This window comes from Perca fluviatilis, chromosome 9 (assembly GCF_010015445.1).
Source record: "Perca fluviatilis chromosome 9, GENO_Pfluv_1.0, whole genome shotgun sequence".
Lineage (NCBI taxonomy): Eukaryota > Metazoa > Chordata > Actinopteri > Perciformes > Percidae > Perca > Perca fluviatilis.
The window spans coordinates 21,202,377-21,227,052 of NC_053120.1; the positions used below are offsets into that span (position 1 = coordinate 21,202,377).

The window sequence follows — 24,676 nt, forward strand, 5'->3', positions numbered from 1 at the left end:
GGAAGTATTATGGTCACTGTAAACTCCCTGATAGCTACAGCCATATACTATTCATAATTGCAGACACACTATCAGCCTCTGCATGGTGGGTATCATGGAGATATTAAAGTCATATCAGAGAATATACATCACCTCATTAGTCAATAACCTGATATTAAAATAAACAGTTAAATCATTGCAAATTAACCATTAAAACACAACAATACTGTAGGCCCTTATTGTCCTTACAAAATTATTAGTGATTTGTAAGGACAATTATTAACAGTATTTATACAGCTGCGACTGCAAATTATCTGGATGAGACTGTGTGTGTGTGTGTGTGTGTATGTGTGTGTGTGTGTGTGTGTGTGTGTGTGTGTGTGTGTGTGCGTGTGCGTGTGTGCGTGTGTGTGTGTGTGTGTGTGTGTGCGTGTGTGCGTGTGCGTGTGTGCGTGTGTGTGTGTGTGTGTGTGTGTGTGTGTGTGCGTGCGCGCGGGCACACGAGGCAACAGCTGAACCTGCGGTAGGCGCGCGCGGAATGCAGTATCCGGTAGAAAGTAACGGTACTTTTAAGGAAACTGCTCACCGACACGCAACCAGCAGCCAGTCGAGTTGATGAACCCGGTGGTCGCATCTCGGATTGACCTGCGTTTCACTTCTTCTGGTTTATATCGATCTAAAGGATTTTAGTCAAAAACAGGAGCGACAGCACGCTAAAGAGGTAAACCCCCATTTGAATAGATTACAACATGTTGTAAGAGGAGGTTTGTAAAGCCATACAACTTTGTTCATCATTATGTAGCAAGGTCAAAGCTACATGAGTTTAACGAAAAGTTGTCTTAAACAGATCATCTCAATTTAGGCACACATCACTTACATCAGATAGCCTATCTTAAAGTGTAAATCAACCTCTTTTAAAAAAAAATATTGTGGTTAGTTAGGCTACAGTTACAGTTTGTAGTGACAGTTCATCCAAGTCCACAACAGCCTACGTATGTGATCAGGCATACAGGAACAGAACACACAAATTCTGATAGGCTGTAATAATTAGAATGATAGATATATCATATCACATTAATATATCTGCATGTGTCAAACGTGTGTGACTGTCATGATATATTGTGCCAGCTGAGTAGGCTACAGAAATAGGACATCACCACCCAAACCTAAAGTTTGTCCTGTAACTGGATTTTTGTTTAGTTCAGTGTTGATTTAAAGATATGAAGATTTATGAAAGAGTTCTTTTATAACCAACAGATAAATATTTTACACCAAGTAGGTAACATTTTCAACATCCGCCCAAACAGAAAGTTAATATCCTTCGAGTCAGAAAGAATAAAGAATTAAGAAAGATGACTTAGTTGTCCAAAATGTGTGTTTGTTATTAATGCACAGCAGAATAAACATTTCCACAGGCTGCAGTTTGAAAATGGAAGGTGAGTAGCCTATCTGAAACAGTTGTCAGTTTGTGTTTCTGTCGGCCTTCTGACATTCACCTCCTTGTTACTGGGCTTGAGATTGGAATCAAAATTATCATATTTAATATATCATAATCAACAAGCAACCTTTCAGAATGAAGTAATGAAGACACAAAACATAAGCCATATGAAATCCTCATTTTATTTTACTGGCCTACTTATAAATTAGCATTTCTGATGTTATTCTGACACCCAAAACTTAGTCCCATATGTGTGCAACGAAACAATAATCCAACTGTGTTAAATCGTAAAATACAAATAAAATGTATACTGGTTAGAAGACTTTTAAGTCTCAATGGGCTGGGAATTTTAAGTTGACCATCTATGTGATATGGGAAATATTAGATACACTGTGGTACATCTACATTTCCACTTGTATTCCATTCAACAGAAAAATGGTCAACTTCCTGATCAGTGTCATAATGTCTATGATCTTCATAGAATATAAAAGGTATTTGAGTACACTGACAAACAGCAACAGACTTTAGTGTTGGATGACTAACAGTCCAAACAGCTCTCCTATTATCCCGTTGCCTAGCTCTTTGTCTGGCCATTTTGTCAAGGGTCTGTAGGGCGACATGTGGGTGCCAACTTGAGCTCTGTCCAACTGCCTATCACTCTTCAGAAATAGCCATGATCACATGCCCTGGACCCGCAAGTGGGCTATAAATAGAGGTCAAGCTTCCAGTACTCTCTTTCTTAACATACTGGGAAGTGGAGCAGCTTTCTTTGCCCCTAACTTTGTAGTCAATAAGGGCCTGTTGCACTTTTAAATCCGACTAGGAAAATAATGTTATTACATAATAATAAATTCATTAGGCAAAGTAGAGGATCTGGCCTTTGAAATGTCTGTAAACTGGTGGCCTGATATTATATAACAGTATAAATAACAGTTAAAATGAAATTATTTTAACACAATACAAATTTACAACAACAATAAAAATATGGATCGCTGAAAGAGTCACCAAAATATTTAATTAATAAATTGGTCAACGTTTGCTAAAAGAAGTGAATCTTTTCTGCATCTTGATTGTTTAAAAGGTGCACAAATGCAGGCACTGACCACTTACAAATTCAGGTGACAGCCAATGAGTGCCAATCAATAATCAATAACATTTGGCAAGGGACATAAGTACTTTATTTTAAAAGAAATACATCTGATGAATCAATGAAAATCTGACTGTTCATGTGAAATGTCAGTTACATACTTAAGCTTTGTGATGTGTAGATTGCGTGTGCATAATGCAATAAGAAAGTTAACATTTGAATCCTCCTCCTTTGCTTTGCAGGTAACATCTATACAGAGCAGTTTGTCAACTTGTCATTGTGGTGCAAACATGACTGAGGTGGCGCAGATTGCGGCTGTAGTCGCACACGACATGGACGATGTCACAAATGAAAGTGAACTCAACATGAGCGATGCAGAAAACAAGGAAGATCATACGACACATGAGGAAGACGACGTGGTGGTTGATGAACAAGACAACGACGCAGCCGAGGAGAAAAGTGAGGAGACTTCACATATAGAAAACAAAGAGCCTTCCCACAAGAATGATGAAGAAAGTATTGAGCCTGACAACAAGACACACATGAACGGTGTGGATCACAAGGAGAAGGACACAGCCGATGAGAAAAATGAAAGCTCAGAAGCTGTTAATGGTGAAGAACAGGACACAGAGACGAAGGAGGATGCAGAACCTGACACAAATAAAGACCAGAGTATTTCGGATCTGGCACTAAAGAAAGAGGTGAGTGAAGAATTTAAGATCACAAGTGATGAAATACATTTTTGTGGACGATGTGATTCCTGGCCATATGGATATTTCCCTTCACAGAGACCATCTACCCCTGCTGCACAAATAATTGTCCCTCTCTCACTGTTAAACCACAGAAACTCCTCCGATCCAGAAAGCCGGTGGCTAGAAGCTACGTGCCAAACCTGAACAAAGACAAGGGGGAAGTGACGGGCAAGTTTGAGGCCATGCAGAAGGCCAGGGAGGAGCGCAGCAGACAGAGGAACATGAACGAGCAGCAGAAAAGGAAGGAGCAATACATCAAGGAGAGAGAGTGGAGTCGCAGGAAGCAGCAGGTCAAAGACAGATAACCCCACTAACCTCCGACCGTGACCTGCATGGCATGATGGGGCATGACGGGGGTTTGACAAGGCTGCCAGTTGGAGTGAGAATTCATTGTCTTTTATACACCACACAGTGTTTTATAGAATTAACCCATTTATAGTATTACCTGTTCATACAATTATTAATTCACGTAATATTCAACTTTGGTTTGTGCTTGACTTCAAAAGATGGTCATTTTAACCCCAATGATGTGCACAAGGAATACTTAAGGACTGAACCCCACTGGTCCTCCAACGGAGCCTCCATAATTCTAAACACGTTGTGCAGCCAAGCATCATTATCCAGATCCCAAATTTTACACGTACCAAAGATACGCAATTACAGGAAAATGCATGTAAATTAGTGCTGAAACATTTAGTCGAATAATTGAAAATGAAAGGGAACTCAAATTTTACACTTCAGCAGAGTTCCCAAATGATTTTTCCCTACTAGTATAACTTGGCTGTAGAGAATCTATCGGCTGTTAGTGGTCAAGTTGCATTGTGGGTATTTGTAGGCGCCAAGTTTTGAAAGGAAGAAGAACGTGTAGAGAAAAAAAAGACAATACAATAATTCTGCTGCATCAGTTTCTTTTCGATTTTCAAGGGAAAACTGCACACACAAAACTCCAGCTTCTCAAATAAGATGATTTGCTGCTTTTCTCTGATTTATATCACTGTAAACTGAATATCTTTGGGTTTTTGGACTATTGGTCAGAGTAAAGCAAGACATTTGAAGACATCACTTTGGGCTCTGTGAAATTATAATGAGCATTTTTCACTAAATTCTGGCATTACTGGACTAATCGATTAATCAACTAATTGTAAAACAATAGACAGATTAATCAATGATAAAACATAATGAATTATAATCTAGTATAAAATTATGCACGAGACATACACATTTTTTCAACTTATCTAATATTAAGCCATGACAAAATGGTATAGAGATAGAGAATAATGAATTGAACTGTATTTTACTTCTTACAAATGTAAAAAACAAACAACAATAATAATGGTGAATATGTATGAATTAACAATTCTCAAAACTAAACCTCAATATATATACACTATACATGTATATGAAAAGCTACATGTGTGAAAATAAAAGGGGAATGTCAGAGATCAAGATTTAAGACTTTGAGATTGACTGTGGTAAAATAAACGCAGTGATACGGTGTTATGTGAGTGGATAATCACTGATACTCAGAAAGAACAACCTCCCTGTGTACAGCCGTGCCATAGCTGGCCGGGCTCGAGCACCTATGCTCATCTCCTGCCTGTGCAACAACACCGGGCCCAATCAGAGGCCCATCTGCAGGTCACATGACCCGGCTATTAGCAGGGATTATGCTCTTGTTTTTGCTGGGACCAGCATGGCTTCTGAGTGGCAAAGGAGATGATCCCAGCTAAACCGTAACCTCCCCACTGCTCTCTATCTGATCCGCCACAGATAAAAGAACTGCTCGCTTCCAGTGATGAGGAAGAAGAGGTGAAGCCAGCAAAGGTAGAAAAATCCTACGTCCCCAAAATCACAGGTAAGACACACAAAGGGATGCAAAGAGTTGGGAAGATGGATATTCGGCGAGGGATCTGGAAGGAAAAGGATGCTGAAGGCTTGTGTTGTCTTGTGTCCTGTGAAATCCTTAGGTAGTGTGAAGGGGAAGTTTGCAGTAATGGAAAAACAAAGAGCAGAGGAAGAAAGGAAGAGAATGGAAGAAGAGAGGAAGAAGAGGGAAGCCCAGGACAATATGGAAAAAGCCAAAATAAAGAAAGAATTGGCTCAGAAAGCAGCTGAGGTAAGTAATCCTTGGCTGAATTTCTTGTACAGGGTCGCACCGCTCACTAGGACAGCATGTCTACATGCAGTTCAGGCAGCACTGCCTTTTCTGATGAGAACGGCATACTTGTATGTGTAATGATTCAGGTAATCCTCAGCTGCCACTCGGATGAGTTATTTTAAGTGGCATTTGAGATCCAAACAGTTGGCAGAGGCTGGATATAGGTCTGAAACCACCAGTTGCATTGTTGACATGACCAGCATGTGAACTTGGTGACGTGGTAAATTAGTTATTATATCTTACTGTGTAAGACTTGGGGTAGATTGGAAAATTATGTAATGTAGATCAAGTGAATATTTCCAATTTGTACAGAACAGAGAGAAGGCCTTGTACCTTTAGACAGTGTAGTTCTTGGGAATGGTTACGTAAGTATTCCTGTGCCAGATGGGCAATTACAGGCAATTACCTGCTTCTTCTTTGCCCTAATTCTGCTCTGTACAGCGAGAACAGTCTAGCGTTAACACGGCCGTAAATGTTCAACAGCTCTACAAAAATCTGGACACAGGACACTGTTGTCAAAGTAGTGATTTTATTTAGTTTTTGATTGAGAATACGTCTTTACTACTATGCCTTTATCATCATCCGTAATGATCAGGGCCGTAACTACAACTGTCCACTGAGGACATTGAGGACATGTCATTTGTATTTATTGTTGGAATTTAAGGGTTTTAGCAACTACAATTAAAAAGAATTCTATAATTAAAAACTTAGATATTGTTCAGGTTGATTTCACAGTTTTTGGACCTCCTATTAGTATTTGTCCACCAGAATTGTATTCCCGTTAGGTTTAAGAGGGCTTTGAAACAGCATTTTAAAATCCTAATGCTGGGAAATAAAATGCTTTATTTTATGGGTCTCTCTAATCATTTTTGTTGGATGTTTTCCTATAAAGAACTATATAATAATTATCGGGCAAATGGAGACATAGTTGTAAGCAGGTATTTAGTTTAGTCGGTTCTCTTAAAATTACAAGCAATTATTGTTTTTCAGAAGCTTTTCCTAAAAAGAAACTGCTCAATTTCAATAAAACTCGCAGAAAACATTGTTATTATTACAAAATATAAAAAGAAGCTAAATAACAAAAATCTAAAACTAAAAATGAATAATAGATATAATATTATAATAATAGATAAAGTGATCGCTGTCAGCAACACCATTCCCTACAAACCTTTCCTTCTAAAAGGTGACTCATCTACAATTACATTTACTAGAGGGCTTTTTATGTGTATTTCCTACCTGTCTGTAAAGTGAATCACTCCCCCATTTTATAGCTTGCCCCATTACTATTTTTTTTGTTGCCACTTATATGAAAAAGCAGAATAATGCTTTAGATCCTTTTCAGAAACGGGGTAATGCCTCATGATTAAAAGGATCCTGTCTGAATGTAAAGAAGAACTGACTTGATGATCTAGAAACAACTGGAACAGCACACCGACAGCGCTGCCAGGTGTAGACAGCATGACTGGCAACTGTTTCCCACACCTCCCAGTGACTAAATTAGCTCTAGACCTCCTTACTGTGACTGAATTAGACTCTGCTATCTTAGACTGACAACCATACTCTGACCTACTGCAAATGGCAACATTAGGCCAATAGAGTTGCTCCCTATCCACTCACATGCTCTTATTTCCAGTCTGTGTGTGTGTGTGTGTGTGTGCACTGCGATTGACCTGTATTTGTTTTTTCCTCTACCACTGAACAGTTAGTGTGTCATGCTGTCTACAAGAGCTCAAGTGGTTGAAAAAGTATTCAGATCTATTATTTAAGTAAAATGATCCATATAAGTTTATGTAAAATAAACTCCATTACAAAAATACATGCCGAGAAAATCCCACTTAAAAAGAAATAAAGAAGTACTGTATTATCAGCTAAATGTACTTAAATTATCAAAAGTAAGTGTGGAAATACTCAAGTAAAGTAGAAAAACCTCAGCAGAAAAACCTCAGAATTGTACATAAGTACAGTACTACTAAGTTACTTTCCACCACTGTCAACCTCTTGCACACGATTTACCAATATGGTTGATTTTTCATCATTCATTTAATTTTATTTTTTGTAATGACAATCCTACATTATCAAACACCTTTTAGGATGGAGATGACACAATCCTGGTACGAGTGGTTCCAGCGAAGTCATCCCGACCTCCGGGCAGAATCAAGCTGAACTTTGAAGACATGGAGAAGAATCGAGAGGAGGAAGTGAAGAAGAAGGCCGAGGAAGAGAAGAAGAGACGGTACGATGAAAACAGACGCTCCTTCAGGGATGCCAAGCGACGCTCGGTTGTTCAACAGGAGGTAGGGACATGATGAAAGAAACATTATCGTTAACATTAACCCTTCTGTTGTCTTCGGGTCAAATTTGACCCGTTTTTCAAAATGTCTGTATCAGAAATATGGGTTTCTTTTTAACTACCTAATTTGGATGATTCCACACATCTCGCTTCACAAGTACAACAACAGATAGGCTCTCTACTTTCAGTGACTTTTGGGTGTTTTATAATTCAAAACCAGACTGAACGTTGACATTTATCCTTCTGTAATTATCCTATTTTTAATATGAGTCTAAATAATTCATAATTTCTGCTTTTTAACTCAAGAATTAGGTATAATTTCCTATAAATGAGGTGTACTGAGTGACCATGAATTCCAAAAATGAGTGTAAAACTGGTAATAAGTTGGTGTTAGTTTATAAATGGTAGTGAAAAGAAGCGTTAACGTAAAAAAAAAGAGACAAAACATTGAAAAAAGAGACAAAAGTGTTGATTTTCAGGACGACAAGTGAATGCTCGAATGGAAGACAACACATGGGTTAAATAAGATTTTTTACAACCACCTACAGTATGTGGATCACAGTTAAACAATGCATTCTCACTCTCATTTGGATTTAGGATGAGGAGGAGAAGCCTTCAGAGAAGGCGCAGGTGACTCCTGGAAAGCTGAAGATGACATTCGAGGAGCTGGAGAAGGAGAGGCAGGAGCACAGGAGGAAGCAGGCTGAGGAGGAAGCCAAGCGCCGCCTGATAGACGAGAAGAAAGCTTTTGAGGAGGCCAGGCTGGGAATGGTAAACAAAACTTCAAAACATAACATTCAACTTCACAACTCAATACATGTATAATATTTTAATATTCCTTTTTTCCCCTTGCATCCTGATACTGACAAGCAGTGGTATCAGAAAAATATAATTTCTGTTGTGACTGCCTCAGACATTAGACGTTTGTGTGTTATCAGGGAGAAGATGTGGAGGACACTCAGCCAGCTCAGGAAGACAAGGAGGAGTTCCGACCTGGAAAACTGAGGCTGAGCTTTGAAGAGCTGGAACGGCAGAGGGTAGAAGAAGAGCGCAAGAAAGCAGAGGAAGAGTACAAGAGACGAATGGTGGAGGAGAGAAGAGCTTTCGCTGAAGCCAGGAAGAGCATGGTCAGTATGCTTCCCATAGGCTAAGTAAAAATTAAATAAAATATGAAAAATTAAGTGAACTCAAAAAGCTTTCTTAGATTATAAAATGTCCTCTTGCAGTGTAGACATCTTAGTTTCCAAACATGGAATATTGTGGTATGTCATTGTAATTTAAATGCATCTTAGATCTGATATAGCCTTGAAGGAATAGTTACACATTACGGGAAATACACTTATTCACTTTCAGGTGGAGAGTTAGATAAGATGATTGATACCACCGTAATATCTGTATGCTAAAGATAAGACAGCAGCCAGTTAGCTTAGCTTAGCATAAACACTGGAAACAGAGGGAACAGCTAGCCACTTTTTATCTACAGTACTCAAAGTTTACCGTGCTGTGGTCTTACTCAGCTTGTAGATGAGGATGACGAGGGGCTGATGGCCTTACTGAACCTGGAGGGCAGTAAGCCCGGGAAGATATGCGCCAGTTTTGAGGATCTGGAACGCCAGAGAAGAGAGGACGAGCAGAAGAGGGCAGAGGAGGAGGCCAAGAAGAGACTGGAAGAGGAGAAGAGGCTCTTCGCTGAGGCCCGAAAGAACATGGTAAGTTTACATCACCCAAAAGTTATACTCTGCATGTATTTATATTAACAGAACATGTTCGTTTTTGGTGATGCAGCCTTTGACTTAATTTGCTGCTGCTGAGCTGCTGAGCTTTCCCTGAAAACTGCATTATAACAAAACATTAAATTGCCCCTAAACACATACATGAAAATGAAACAACAAATAGCACATAGACCTACTTACACTTTATGTATGATATGTATGTCATTATAAACAAATATCAGTTACTGTAACTTTTCACACTGACTGACTGTCTAAATGTGATCTCTATAATTGGATTCTGATTTTAATTGAGGATGAGGATTAAATGTACTGTATATTAATCTGATCAACTCAAATGGTACACTGCACCTCTGTTCCCTTGTCCAAATTATTTCTTTAAGAGCTCTGGCCTGGATCAGGAAATGTCTGCATATGGAGATGAAACAGTAAGATATTTTCAATTTCAAATGTATATTTTTCACAAAGAAATAAGAGGAAACAACATACAATATTCTATCATAAATGTATTCCCTATGAGCACAAGGGCACAAAGCTCTATGATGATGGTGGTGATGCATGTTGTTTTTAAATGCTATGTGCGACAATAAGAATGGCTCCTGCTTAGTATTTGCTGCTTTTATGACATTATTTAATGACGGGTAAGTAATTGGACTTTTGTTTGTTGTTTGGCTCTATTACGGACATAAAACTTTACTCCCATACAGAAACCTCTTCCTTTGTGTGTACTTCTGTTTAAAGGTACAAGATGAGGAAGAAGGGATGGTGAAGAGTGAATCTCAGGAAGCACTGCACCCTAGAAAACTGGAGATGAACTTTGAAGAGCTACTGAAAGAGAAGGAGGAAGCTGAGAGGAGACGCAAGGCAGAGGAGCGCAAAAAGAAAATGGAGCAGGAGAAGCAGGAATTTGAACAACTCAGACAAGAGATGGGCGAGGTCAGTTTGGAACAGATGAAAACACACACTGTTTAACTCTATCAGCCAATTATGCTTGAGAATACAGTAGTGTACTCACATTTGAATTTCTATACACTCAACCTTGAGATATCTTAATGCAATGACAACTGTAAAGTCATATTGTTTTCAGTCCACATTGTGATCACTTGTTTCCATCATGTACGTGTTCTCACAATTATGCAAAAAAAAAAATGGGCTTCTACTGTATCTCACAGGATGTAGTGAATGAAAGCTCAGATGTTGTAAGCAAAGAGTATGAAGAACTGACCAAGCTCAAGAGGACTGGCTCCATCCAGGCTAAGGACCTCAAGTCTAAATTTGAGAAGATCAAACAGCTGACTGAAGAGGACATTCAGAAAAAGATTGAGATGGAGAGAGCACGGAGGAAGGCCGTTGATGATGAAATTAAAGAGAGAGAAGCTGAGAGGTTCCAGGAGGTAAGAGAATACACAGGGTATACAGGGGCGAGAATTTTCCAACAAGAGATCAATAATTCAAGATGCCACAAACAACTTTTGTGAGTTTGATTTGATAAAATTACAAAACATTCTCCCTCTTTTTTATATATATATATATATATATATATATATATATATATCAATGGAGGATTATCATAATGTCACATATAATAATTGAAGTGTTTTTCAGGAGGATGAGGAAAAACAAACAACTCCAGCGAAGGCCGAAGAGTCACCATTCAAACAGAAGGTGGATATGAAAGCCCGATTTCAACAAATGGCCAAAGCCAGAGAGGACGAGGAGGAGGAGAAAAAAAAAAAAAAAATAAAAAAAAAAAAAAAAAAAAAAAATGCTGCCCTCCAAAAAGTAAATCTTCCATGTCCATTACCATAAATGCAAGATCGTTCCTTATGCATGACAGCATAGCAAGAGTTTGATGTAAGGTTGCTTTGACCCTGGCAACAGTTTATGATTTTCTTTTTGTCATCTGTTTGCAGAAGAAGGAGGATGATGTGGAGGACGAGGGTAGCATCATCAACGGCTCTGCGGCCTATGAAGATGAGGAGGATCATGCCAGATCGGGGGCTCCGTGGTTTAAAAAGCCCCTTAAAAATCAATCAGTGGTGGACTCGGAGCCAGTTCGGTTCACCGTTAAGATCACCGGAGAGCCCAAGCCGGAGGTGACCTGGTGGTTTGAGGGAGAGATGCTCCAGGACTGTGAGGACTATCAGTACATAGAGAGAGGAGAGACATACTGCCTCTACCTGCCGGAGACCTTCCCAGAAGACGAGGGAGAGTACATGTGCAAGGCTGTGAACAGCAGAGGCACAGCAGCAAGTACCTGCATCCTCACAATAGAAAGTAAGACCACCTTGGTGTGATTGCATGCCTGCATGATACCTCCCATCTGGATTTCAACCTCTCTCTCTCTCTCTCTCTCTCTCTCTCTATAAAGTGGATCGCATGCTCCTCTTCCTCGTGAACTCAGGCCGATGTGGATAACTGCTCTTCTGTTTCTTTCTTGCAGCTTATGACTACTGATGCCCTTCCATGTTCTGGAAACTTTCCCAGTTGTCTCTCACTCCTTTTTAAAACTTTGTCCCTCATGGTATGGTCAAACAGCAGAGGGAAGAAAATAGCAGTACGCTTGGCATTCCTAAGGGAGGGATACACAACACAAAAAAAATGCGACATGTTGTTTACGTTTGTAAAGCTGCACTCCCTGTAGAGTAGGATGATACTTGTGCCAAAAACAGACACGATTCTTGTTCCCATGCCAAGGGTTGTCTTTGCTGCGAGGCCCTTATGATATTTGTGAGACTAGCAATTTTTAAGTATCATAGTACTGTATTGTAAATATCACTCTTTATAGTCCAAACATGGCAAACATTATGTTTGAGACAATGAAATGTAAAAAATAAGATTTGTACTAATTTTAAAGAACAAGGTAAGGGAATATCAGTAAAACATCTTGCTTCGGTATTCTACTACTGCTCAATAACTTTACAATATTAATCAATTTTCTGTACTCTTTGCCATATTACAGTAGTAAATGGTATTGTGATACTTGTCAGGTATTATATAGAGGGGTAACATCGCTTAATCATCACTTAATTAAAATTCCACAGTGAAGGGTCTGTTGACAATGATATTGCAAAAACAAATCAGTTGAACTCACATGTACATCCTGATTTTTAATTAAACTCTTTTGGTCCAGATTAAATGTAATGTGACTGCAGCATCTAAAAAAGATGAATATGTTCATTTTTCATGTACCAACCCCCTTTTCTTGTTTTGAGTTAAATGTAATACCCTTAATACAGTTGTACTTATTCAGTTGTGCTGGACAGTGGGTGACCGTTTTATGGTTTGATAATAAAGTAAACATAGGCCAGCCTGAATATTTGTCATATTATAAATGAAAATGTTTTAATAAAATGAACAAAAATATTAGGGTAATTTTTGCTGTGTGTTTTATTGTTGCATGGGGGCAAATTCTGGTGGTTGCATAGTCTGGTGGTTGCATAGTCACCAGTTCAAGTAAAGAGGGATTTTTCCTTCAAATAAAACATTTTTATATTATTTATTTATTAATTATTATTATTATTGTTATTATTAATTATTATTATTATTATTATTAGTAGTAGTAGTAGTAGTAGTAGTAGTAGTAGTAGTAGTAGTGGTAGTATAACACATTCTCAAAAAAGTATGATGATTCTTTCTATTCTTCTATCATGTTAATTATCTTATGAATAGTTAGATTTATCTTGCGACTTTTTTGGAGATCCAGCCCCCACTGAATATAGTCATAAACTAAGCGCTATTCCAAGTGAATCATGTTGAAACATTTATGGAGGCACTGAAGAAGTTGTTGATGTAATTTAATAGAGTGTGGGAAGAAGGAAGAATCCCAGAGAGCTGGATAATTATTCTGACAAGGAAACCTGGGAATAATGCCAATAAGCCAACAAACTACAGGCCTACTGCCTTGACATCACACGTCTGTAAATTGATGGAACGGATGGTCAATATAAGGCTAATGTATTTCTTGGAGACAATAATTATGGTGGCTAAAAACCAAAGTGGATTTAGGAGAGGAAGTGGCACTATGGACAACACTATGGTGTTGGGTCTGGAGGTTTAGTTAAGAAAAGCTCAAGTAAAAGAACTGTAAAGCAAACATGTTGTAGAGCAGGGATGTCAAATTTCACTAAGGGCCACACTGGAAAATGAGAGTCACATCAAGGGCCAGACATGTAGAGTTTATTGACATGCTTTTATATAGTCTAAAGAGTTAAATATCTTAGACTGTATTGTTGCATGTCTCAAATAGCTTTCTCACTTACAGTTTGGTCCACATAAAACCCTAAGTTCCCTAGCCAGAGTTTAGTCAAGTAAACAATAGATTTATGATTAGATTTTTCAAAGGCTACCCAACTCACACCTGTTTCACACGTTTGAATATGCAAACTCTCTGGGTCTGTGGGAATTTATGAGTCTCAAAGTCAGCAAATCTGCCAAATTCTGCTTTGAGTTTCACTTAATTAGAGTCTGAAAAACAGTTTCCCATCCTTTTGGTTTTGGTACACAACAAGGCAGGCCATAATTTATTGTGAATCTAAATCTATTTGTGGGCGGGATCAAAATTTGTGAGGGGCCGGTTTTGGCCCACGGGCCTTGAGTTTGACACGTGTGAACAACTCAGGGGAGTGTTGTAAATCCAACTTATTTTTCTGTGATTAAATGCCAATGGATATTGGAAGATCACTGTTAGCAGATGAGTGGGCTCTGTGGAAAAAGGGAGAAATGTGGAACATATGGTTAGAAAAGAAAAGTAACAAAAGTTACTAGGGTCTTCACAAGAAAGAGACTCAGGGAAGGTAATAATCTGAAAATATAGAATATTTTATTTTATTTAGAGAGTTGAAAGGGTTTTTTTTCTTTTTCGGTAGTGTCATTTAAAAAGCATGTTAGAAATGTGGAGGATAAGTGTAAAAAGTGATAAATGTTATGAGATGTCCTGCAGGAGTGGAATGGGTATCTGATATTGCATCACTGAAATATGTATCTCTAATCAGATCAAGACTATATGGGAGGGTGGTATGTCGATCAGCAGCAAAATGTGTGCTTGTGGGGCTTGATGTAATACAGGCTGTGTATATAGGCTTTGAGAGTGTTTTTAGGGGAAGTGAAAACATCTGTTCTGCAGTTTAAATTCCTAGATGAGATATGCAGATGAACCACAAATTGCTTAAGAGTATACAGTATACTGTTGAGCTGTATGCCATTTTGACGGCTTTAGAATAGGTTGAACAAAACAAACCAAACAAAGTCTGTAGTGATTCAGTCTCTGCACTGCACAGTCTCATGCCACGTTCATCCTCGACTCAACCAGGTCGAAGGCTCCAAGGTCTTATTAATTTGGGTTCCTGCTAGAGGCATTTGGGGTAATGAAAGAGTGGACAAACTAGCCAAACAAGCTGTTAAAAAAGAAAACATAGATACACATTAGTCTCTCAAAATCAGAAGGAAAGGGCATCTGTGGAAGGAAATCAATCAGCAGCACTTGGGATTGGAAGATAAGAGAAAGACATTTACATTCAGTTCGAAATCAAGTTGGCACTGTGAGAAATAGGGGAGGGAATAAAAAAGAGGAGACAATCATGACTAGGTTAAGAATATGACAAACTAAACTAAACAGCACACTTCACAATATATGGAACAACCATTCGTTTTGTGGGATCATGTAGAGCATGTGCTTGTTAGTTGCAGGAAATATGTATCAGATAGAAAGAACGTGATGGAAGAAATGATGAGTAGGGCTAACATGAGCAGGTGTAAAGGACATACTGGAGTGTGATGGTAGTGGACAAGGCAGAAGATGTTTGGTCAGCTTCCTAATGAGGAAAATCTTACATACCAGACAGACACTGTAGGAGTTAGCTAACTCCAGAAGGTGGCAGTAGTGCAACATTAAGGATGTAAGCTGCCGCTAAAACCCAAAGAAGAAGAAGAAGCATTGCGCAGGATCGCCATGGTAACGTACATTGCTGAACAACAACTCTGAAAGACGCGTCCATCTCTAGCACAAATGGGGACGGTCTCTGAAAAGTTGAGGCGCAGCACATCCCTCAGCCTAGTTATGGTTCACTAGACGGTTAGCTAGCTAAAGGCTACTGTCAGCGCAGCTAACGTTATTTGTTGATTATCTAAGGCTATCACATCCGGACACGTTCACATCACTATGGCCGCTTCAGTTGAAGAGGTCTCTTTATCCGTTGTACGGGAATATCTAAGTCGAAAGGTAAGTTAGCTAACGCTAGGTGGTGAACGAGCTCAGTGCTGGACAGCAAACCGCTACCAGTGCTAGCTAGCGTTAGCCCCTGTCTAGCTAGCTATGGTAACGTTAGTAAACTGTATGTGTTTAGCTACACTAAAACCTGTGATTCTGTGCCACAAACAGAGGTCAGAGATTCAACTCCGAAACCAGTTTCTGCTGTCACAACCGACACAGTGCGTGACCCTGTTTAGAAGGATGATGGTTTCATAGCTGCTACCATTACTATTTTTGAGACTCTCAAAACATGAGAAACACTTGCCGTGTAAACGATGTTAAACACTGTTGATGCGCAGGGACTCAGGAGGACGATTGCCTGTATGGACGAGGAGCATCCACGCACAGAGGCCAGTATCAACAACAGATCCCACTTGAGGCAGATTCTCAACATGGAGGGTCTCTGTAGAAAGAATAAAGTAAGTATTGCAGCTGGAGGTTGGCTGCTTTGCAAGTGGGTAACATTAAAAAAGAAGAAAAAAAAAGAGTCTTTTCTCTGTCATTGCAGGCTCTGAACTCCCCCCTGAAAACATTACTGGAGATTATTGTAAAGCATCACATTGAGGGCCTCAAGAATGACGAGATCACCTGCAGTAAAAGTGATCCGCAGCAGTCTGCTCGAACTATGAGCTGGATTGCTAATTCTTCTGCAGTATCACCAACAGTGATGAATGACGCACAGACAGAGGATAGCACAACAGCTTCTGTTATTAGCAAACATGTCAATTTGAGGTATTTCACAAGTGTCATTCCTGATTCATTATGTTTTGACTTTTTGAAAATTGGTTTGAACATATATGGAATGTATCTCTCTCACAGGTCTGATATAGGAGAAGTCTGCCCTTCTCAGCCTCTGTATGCATCATTATTACCTGAGACAGACAGACTGTCCAGTCAAAATCAAACTTATGACACAGAAGACCAAAAAGGACAGCCACTGATGGCTTCCCTCCAGGACAATGATAGCTTAATCAGAAGAGAACCGGAAAAAAAGACTTCCACCACTGAGAGCACCCAAAGGAGCAGAACTAATCGAATTAGACGTGGCATGATGGCTGGACCAATAGCAAGCACATCTCAGGTACTGGACTACTGATGCAGTTCTTAAAATCTCATTGATCCCATATTCATCATATTACTTATATTCATCATACTCTCTTTCATCACTGATGTTTTTCCTTTAAGGAATCAAACAAAAAAAGGCAGAATCAAAGGCTAGAAGTGTCCCAGCCGCAGCTCATAAAAAAAGAAGAAAACAGGCATGCTGGGGATGGACTTTTAGTGCCTGGCGTACATCAAAAAAGCTCAGAAAGCGGCCTAACTGAAATCACCTCAGTTGACTGCGTAGGAGTTCAACGGGAGTTGTGCATTGCACAAGAGAGAGTGCAGAGGGAAAACAGCTTTGAAAAAGTGCAAGAAGACATACTGGAGACTACAAAGTAAATAGATTTAAGATGCTTTTGTACTGTTGAAATTATTTTACTACCAAGTTTTTGTTCATATGTTTATGTACATTATGTCTGTTTCTTAGAGTTAAGTCTTTGCCCAGGCCAAATGTGGTTGATTTGGATGCGTCTGAGATGGTTTTGGGTAGGTACTGTGTACTTCAGGATTGGGGACTACAGATGAAAATGAGCCTTTCTGGCACTTATTTTCAGAAATGTTATTAAGATGTTCTGTCCCTGTCAAATAAAGTAATAAAGTAAACTATAAAAGAGGCGGCAGCCATTGTCTTTGCCTTTTTGTGATTTGTTGCCTTGTATTAGTCACATCTGATGGTATGTAAATCCATTTCCAGATGACATTGATGATGACGACGATCTGCGAGAACTCTCCCAAGTGTCCTTTCAAAGAACCGTCGCAGAGCAGCCCTGCTGTGCAGGCCGCCCGTTGGACCAGCACACTGCCACGGTTGGTGATTTAGACCAGTGTTTCTTTAGAAATGCATTTGCCTTTGATTTTCTGTTTTCTGTTTTTGTTTTTCAACAGGAATTGAAAGCGGTTCTTCTTGGTTCCAGCCTACATTGTTTCAGTGTTGAGTGGAGGAATCAGGGTTTCACATTCTTAGAAACGCATGACCTGAGATACGGAATCGTGCAGAAAAAGGTTGTCTTAACTGTGCCATCTTGTTAAAATTCAGTAATCCAGAAAACTGATTTACATATGATTTATTGATTTGTGGTATTATGCAATCTGTTTTTATATTCTAGGGTGGACCTTGTGGAGTTCTGGCATCCATCCAAGCCTTTGTCCTAAAGAAACTGCTGTTTGAAAACGTTGAAAGCAGTAATACAGGCCTTCAGTACGTTATCCTTCAGCTCAGAGCTTTGACTCATAATGTTAACCTCTGTGCCCTATTGTAATCACTTGGATGCTTTTCACAGCCAATAGTTCACATCAAGGCATGCTTTGTAGCCACTGCATTGACCTCTGCATTTGGTATTAACTGTATTTTTACCCCACACAACCTGCTTTTTACTCAAATCCCACTTTGTTTTTAGGAGGTTAAGACCTTCTAACAATACCAGGAGAAAGTGTCTTGTTTTAGCGGCAGCCGAAATACTGTGGAGGGCTGGCGAGGGAAAACAAGCCACAATTGCAATGTAAGGTCATACTGGTATCCACTTAATACTCTACATCCAGACCGATACACAGGACCTCATTACTCATTATGTATTTAACTAGGTTGAATGCATGTGAATACCTGGCTTAGATGTTAAGAGTCGGGGTGACCCATTGATCTCAGAAATTGCTATAAATCTTTTGTTTCAGGTGCAGCATTGATTTAGACAATCTTTGCGCTTTTTTACCATAACTCTATTTTTTAAAACAGAAATTCAGGACAAAATCAGTTCACCCCAACTGGACGCTACAAATCTCGAGGAGTGCTCGAAAAGGTAAGGAGATACCACACTCTTAAGTTGAACAAATGGAATTCAGTTGGATTTAGCAGCATATAGACGAGGATTTTTATATTAAAAATATCTTCAGTAATTTTTAACTACATCAAATAAACATTTCTCAACACAGTTTTAATGAGCTGTTGGGCTGAATTTGTGAAATATCTAAAATGTTATTGCAGGATTGCAAAAACTCATTCACACATTTGTTGTTTTTATTTTATATTGAATGATAGTGTAATAAAGAAAGTGTAATTGTGTCAATACTATCAATTTACAAAATTAACTTTTTTACAAAAAATCTGCAGTGGAAGTTTTATAACCACCTTCTGTTTTAGATAACATGCTTTACTGTGGATAACATCAAGGACCTGCAGTTGCTTCTGGAGCAGCATATTGATCAGGCAGGAAACTCAATATTAACGTTTAATTTTGCCTGTCAAATGTACGAAAGATGCCAACCTGTTTGCTTTCATCTCTTTTTCCACAGTTTGAGACTGGAATGTTAGGATGCATACTGTTCACCATATCTGCTGTTCTCTCTCGATCCATTGACAAGTATGTTGTGCTTTTTTAAGATCTAAGACTGAACAAGATGTGAGTTATTAAAATCACTATTGGCTAGATAATGAAACATCACCCTTGTTGTTTCTCATTATTCTTTCTTCAGAGTAAGAGACGATATGGACGTGCCCACCACCACACTCATCGGAGCCCATGGCTACTGCACTCAGGTTTGACATGCTAAATGGGTTCAGAGCATTTTGTTTGTGATTCAGAATCACACATTGTAATGAATAATAAAAAGGCACAGGAACCGGTCTTGATGACATTGGTTTTGGGACATACATTTCTCTAAGTGCATGCCAGACTTAGATGTTGTACAACAAAGGGATCTTAGTGTAAGACACAAAACCAGACAGGATGTAATACTACTTACTGTTACTGCTGTATACACAAAATATATTCTGGTTACTAAGATTGCTTTTTTGTATTGTGTTCACCAGGAGCTGGTCAACCTGTTGCTCTGCGGCAGAGCAGTTTCTAATGTCTTTGACAATGACATGGAGCTGGACTCAGGCAATAGCAACATGACTCTACTCAAGGGAGTCAAAGACCACTGTGACGTTGGCCTGCTGTCCTTGTTTGAACACTATAACATCTGTAAGGTGAGTGACATATATACACACACACACACACACACACACTCTCACACACACACACACACAGACATCTGTGTGGGGGGGTGGGTGCTGCTGACGGCACATATGTGCCCATAATTACAGCAAAGAATGTTCTTAAGACTATTATGGGATTTATATGCTAGTTAACAACACATACACTGTCTGAAAATGTTTACTCAAAGTACTTCAGTTACACGAAAAAAGGATAACTGAAGAACATGGAAAGTAACAGGCTCTACTTATCAAGCTGTAGCATGGTAATAAATTCAATTCGCCAGGTGAAGTGAAATGTAAAACTTGCACTAACTCAGAGAAAACAGATACTGGGCGGCATCTACCAGAACCTGAAGTACAGTAGAGAGGAAGTAGAGCTATGAACCTTATTCAAACTTTCATGATGGACAAAAAAGAAATGCTAAATATTTTTAGATTTTTTTTTCATTTTTGTACACATCATTAACATACAGAACATATAACAATACATGTACAAAACATATTCTCATCGAAATCCTTACTTTCCCTAATTTGTGACCGCTCAAAATTGTGTGCAATGCATTTTTATGCCTCCACGCTGGCATTAGCTGTGGACGGAGGAATTATGTTTTCGAGTTGTCCGTACATCCAAGGTCAAAGGTCAACTTAACTGTGACATCATAATGTTCTGCTAAAACACTTTTCTGGCCATTATTCAAGGGCACAACTCAGGAACATAAGGGGAGATTTTTCCCATATTTCACATTTGGTCATCTTGAACTGTGGTGATTGTATAGATCTTCTGTGCTGCCAGGTTGACAATGTGTGTGAAGCATCCACGTTTCGCCCAAAAATACAATTAATACCTTGTATTAAATTCCTTCAAAGTCTTCACTAGATATTGGGGCTGCACAATATGAGGAAAATATGCGATATGCGATAACGTTGTTGAATATCACGATAACAATATTACTTGCGATAAATAAACCGATATTAAAGTGTGCTCAGTTCTGCATTTATGCTGCTTTCAGTATTCTAAAATAAAACAAATTGCTTGTTGAATTTAAAACAAATGATGGGAATCATTTCCAACATTGAATTGCATATGAAAGGCATCACTAAAAAAAGAATGACAGTTACATTTTAAAGTGCAGTTTTCTACTGCACTTCATTGCGAGTGTCTTTAGCAATATGTTGCAGCCTTTCGCGATGTGTTTATTGCGCCAGTTGATATCGCGAAGACGATAAAAAAACAGCCCTGCTACATATATTATGAGTCTGGACAGACATGGATGTAAATTGCAACTTGACTGTTTGATGGAAGCATACAACCGCAAGGTGGTGATGCCAGTTTAACACTTTTTGATATGTTAATAATAAAAAATGATGATGGCTAAATTCCATTTTGCTGCTTCAGTTATCGGGTCCTGGTATTTAATAGATTAATTTGCTCTGTTGTGTTCTACTTTCTTCTATCTAAGGTAGGGGCTTACTTGAAGACTCCATGTTACCCCATTTGGGTGGTCTGCAGTGAAAGCCACTTCAGCGTGTTGTTTGGCCTGCAGAGAGAGCTATTGACCAATCAGGACAAAGGCCTGGAGTTTGACCTCTACTATTACGATGGACTGGCCAATCAACAGGAAGAGATCCGCCTCACTGTCTGTATGTATCATCACTTGTTCTCAGTGCACATGTCCTTTTTTGGTTATGTTTTTTATCCTCCCCTCTGTGCATTAGGGTATAATTTCATTATTATTATGTGATCTTGTTTTCCTGGCAATCTCAATGAGCAGGGTCCTTCTTGTGTTAAAGGTCCAATATGTAATATATTTACTGTGATAAATCCAAAAATGACCCCAATGCGTCATCAGATATTAAGTAAACATACTAAGTTGAAATACTATCTTTACTGACAACAATGCTAATGCCAGTGTTTTCTCCTTTTGAAATTTCCGTTCCGTGACGTAATTTCTGTTTGACAGCCAGGCCGGGTTGCCAGATGAACCTGTAAAAACATAAACCCAGCGCGCTACAGCTGTAACGTTAGTACAGTCAAGCAGCAAACAAACATGATCAACGGAGATAGATTCTAACTGACCTAAAAAACCCTGGCATGTTTCTAACAGTTACGGGCGTGACCAGAGATGTTACAAACCCCGGGTAAATATTGGATATGTATTTGAAAGATGGAGACAGCTTAGATCCCAAATGGATGCCAAGTTGGCTATTTTCCTCCTGAACAGGTAGCTAAGCATTAGCTTCAGGCTAATTTATCACGGCTTCAAGGGGCGGGCATTTTATGTCATTTCAACATTTGTGTACTCACATTGAATTATATAGCTAGAGTACTTGAGACACAGCCAGTAAAGTGATCCCAACTGGTACTGGCCATGCTAACCCTGCTAACGTTACCTGAGGACCAGGCAAGTGGGCCCTGAGTTTGCAGTGTGTTTAGCGATTGTTGTCTTTATTCTAAACCAATAAAGTGTGTTCAGTCAGGTGGAGAGGATGCAAGGTAGTGTTATTTTTAGCGGTTTTTTCGCAATTTTTAGACGAGAAAGTTTTTTTTTTCGCCGGGGGGAAAAAGGGGTTTTTTTTTTTTTTTTTTTTTCTTTTCTTTCCTTTTTTTTAAAAAAAAAAAAGTGTTTTGTGAGTTGGGTACAGAGCTCCACGTGAGCATGGGCTTCTATCACTGTCAATATAGCCAGCATCTAATGTTAACTACTCCGCTGTGCTGTGAAGTAACGTCTGGCTATGTGAGACAAACGTACAACTACATTGTTGTGGATGCTCCTTCAGCGCGCTCTGGAAGAGGGTCTGGCAAAGCGAGACTATGGATGCTGCGGTCTCAGCCTGGCAACCTCCGTAAACTTCGAGTCTGGGGAGGAGGGGGCAGGGGGAGACAACTCTCTCCAGTATTTTGAATTTGTACTGCAGTAACTATTTTAAACACTAGCTGTCAGTATTACATATTGCATCTTTAATGCTTGAGTAGTGTTGAGTTATTATGCTGTTGCACTAATTGCTAATTAAGCATTCATATTTTCAGCTGTTGGCAAATCGGCCCTGAGCTGTCAACATGTTGACACTGATCTCATTCCACCACTGGAGCATTGTATCCGAACAAGGTAAGGCTATTTTGGCATTTCAAACACAGACGTACGCCCAACCTGCACAGTAATGTCTGCAGATCCTGAAAACAACCATGAAAAGAGCTGGTGTTTAAATACCTTGCATGCTCTAAATAGAGCTTGAAGTTGTAAAGGATCATGTCATATGTACCTGTGTCCGCTCTAAATGCCTTAAACTGTTTGTTTTGTTTCAGGTGGAAAGATGCGTTTGTCAATTGGAATGACACAGAGCCTATTCTCTGACTGATCACATGGTTTGATGTTATTTTAATTATGGATTAACATCCATTTTGCATCACGAATACAAATACTTTTACATACGTTCTTTGAAGGTTTCATATTTACCCATATATTTTAGCATTAGCATTGTTTTCTCTTCATAGTGAGACACAGTGTTCTGCCATTTGTTTACATGACATGAAGGCCTGTATCTTTTATATCACATAATGTATGTGCAGCTGGAAGGGTTTGGGTCCAAACTGGGATCATATCAGCCATAAATTGAAAAATGATATTGGAGAGAATGCAATTACTTTTTCAATTTTTTTCTTAAAGTTTAGCAATAAGCATAAGGTACATTTTTCTTAAAGTTCTAAAGTTTGGAGGGAAACTTGTACTTTTGTTGATGGTGAAATGTAAGCTGCTGCAAGATGCCGTATTGACTCTTTTTACATAAAGACATAATAGATTGATGTCCATATTTTACACTAAATTAATATGATTCCCTGTTATTAGAAAATAAATGAATATGTGATATTTTAATCAAGAAAAATGTTGAAAAATGACTTAATTTCACATCATGTCTTTACTTATTTATGTTAGTTACTTACTGTATAATCTTGTATTAGTTTGGTTTTGGCCTGAAATCAAATTGCCTTTTATTATGCACACGCTTTAAATGAGATCATCTGTTAGGTTGTACTGTTTTTGTTTTCACTGCCTCAATTATAGTTCTAATGTGTTGTCAGGAGATTTCATTAAATAAATAGACTGGTGTGGGTTTGTCAAAGAGAACGAATATTATACTAAATTGCTTATAATTGCCTTGATGAATTTTCACTTTTAACAGACCTCTCACGTGGAACAGAAAATAAAACTATTCAATACCTCAACTCACAGGGATAGTTGTTTTGTGTTCATTTGTATGGGCCTTTTATCATCAAGCTGCTTTTAACTGCCAACAGAATAGAAAAAAAATGCAGCAAAACCGTTGTAACTTCAGCATAGTTATAATATATGTGTGTTAGTCCTCCACCCCTCATTTGGTAATTGTTTTATTTATTTAACCTTTATTTAACCAGGTAGGCCGTTGACATTTGCAACAGCGACCTGGCCAAGAAAAGCATAAGCGTACAGGACAACATACAGTTTCACATTCAATATAGTACAAGAAAACCGAATACAGTAGGCTACACAAGTACAGATTAAGTAGGCATTTCAAACCGGCGCAAAGTGAGTAAGAAACTATTGATATGCTTAAGTGGTATGGTGATAATACAATATACATGAATAGACAATTTATAACACTGCTGAGATGTAGTAAAGAGTCAGAATACAGACATTGCAAATGTTTTTTATGTCTCTTTCTATCTTTCATTGATTTATACTGTCTCCACTTGTTGCTCGATCGCCCCTCTATGTCTTTTACACAGAAAGCCCATACACACACACTCACACACACACAAACACACGTGCACCACAATAATATTATTTTGGGTTAACTGAGTCCAGTTCCCCTGCTTGTCTTGTGCGGGGCTAAATCCGGCTGGCATCCAGACTAGTCCTACGCCGGATTCCCTTTATA

At 38.8% G+C, this 24,676-nt stretch overlaps 2 protein-coding genes across 8 annotated transcripts; both read left to right on the plus strand.

Annotated features, from left to right (window-relative positions):
• Positions 1-555: 555 nt before the first annotated feature.
• Positions 556-12,809, plus strand: nexn (nexilin (F actin binding protein)). 4 transcript variants are annotated; one of them, XM_039812060.1, is made up of 15 exons: positions 556-700; positions 2,747-3,205; positions 3,349-3,546; positions 5,027-5,111; positions 5,224-5,372; positions 7,505-7,708; positions 8,302-8,475; positions 8,643-8,831; positions 9,222-9,413; positions 9,818-9,862; positions 10,176-10,370; positions 10,607-10,828; positions 11,040-11,216; positions 11,348-11,711; positions 11,878-12,809. In XM_039812060.1, the coding sequence occupies exons 2-15, from the start codon at positions 2,795-2,797 to the stop codon at positions 11,889-11,891; spliced, it is 2,619 nt and encodes an 872-aa protein (XP_039667994.1). In that variant the 5' UTR covers positions 556-700; positions 2,747-2,794; the 3' UTR covers positions 11,892-12,809. The 4 variants fall into 4 exon arrangements, with proteins under 4 accessions (XP_039667994.1, XP_039667993.1, XP_039667995.1 ...); XM_039812059.1 differs by having other exon boundaries at positions 11,348-12,809; XM_039812061.1 differs by lacking the exon at positions 9,818-9,862 and having other exon boundaries at positions 11,348-12,809.
• A 2,545-nt stretch (positions 12,810-15,354) lies between these two features.
• mindy4 (MINDY lysine 48 deubiquitinase 4) lies at positions 15,355-23,990 on the plus strand. 4 transcript variants are annotated; one of them, XM_039812179.1, is made up of 18 exons: positions 15,356-15,654; positions 15,984-16,103; positions 16,193-16,416; positions 16,504-16,765; positions 16,870-17,123; positions 17,216-17,274; positions 17,483-17,595; positions 17,674-17,790; positions 17,895-17,986; positions 18,186-18,287; positions 18,518-18,581; positions 18,923-18,988; positions 19,075-19,142; positions 19,255-19,318; positions 19,592-19,753; positions 21,223-21,403; positions 22,791-22,869; positions 23,067-23,990. In XM_039812179.1, the coding sequence occupies exons 1-18, from the start codon at positions 15,595-15,597 to the stop codon at positions 23,113-23,115; spliced, it is 2,136 nt and encodes a 711-aa protein (XP_039668113.1). In that variant the 5' UTR covers positions 15,356-15,594; the 3' UTR covers positions 23,116-23,990. The 4 variants fall into 4 exon arrangements, with proteins under 4 accessions (XP_039668112.1, XP_039668114.1, XP_039668113.1 ...); XM_039812178.1 differs by having other exon boundaries at positions 15,355-15,654; positions 15,814-16,103; positions 17,483-17,790; XM_039812177.1 differs by having other exon boundaries at positions 17,483-17,790.
• The last annotated feature ends 686 nt before the right edge of the window (positions 23,991-24,676 follow it).

Coding starts and splice junctions, on each gene's coding strand:
- mindy4 (XM_039812177.1), top strand. CDS start 15,595: ATGGCCGCTTCAGTTGAAGAGGTCTCTTTATCCGTTGTACGGGAATAT. Junction 18,582..18,922: donor CTCGAGGAGTGCTCGAAAAG/GTAAGGAGATAC, acceptor CTTCTGTTTTAG/ATAACATGCTTTACTGTGGA. Junction 21,404..22,790: donor AGAGATCCGCCTCACTGTCT/GTATGTATCATC, acceptor TCATATTTTCAG/CTGTTGGCAAATCGGCCCTG.
- nexn (XM_039812059.1), top strand. CDS start 2,795: ATGACTGAGGTGGCGCAGATTGCGGCTGTAGTCGCACACGACATGGAC. Junction 7,709..8,301: donor GCTCGGTTGTTCAACAGGAG/GTAGGGACATGA, acceptor ATTTGGATTTAG/GATGAGGAGGAGAAGCCTTC. Junction 9,863..10,175: donor CTGCATATGGAGATGAAACA/GTAAGATATTTT, acceptor TTCTGTTTAAAG/GTACAAGATGAGGAAGAAGG.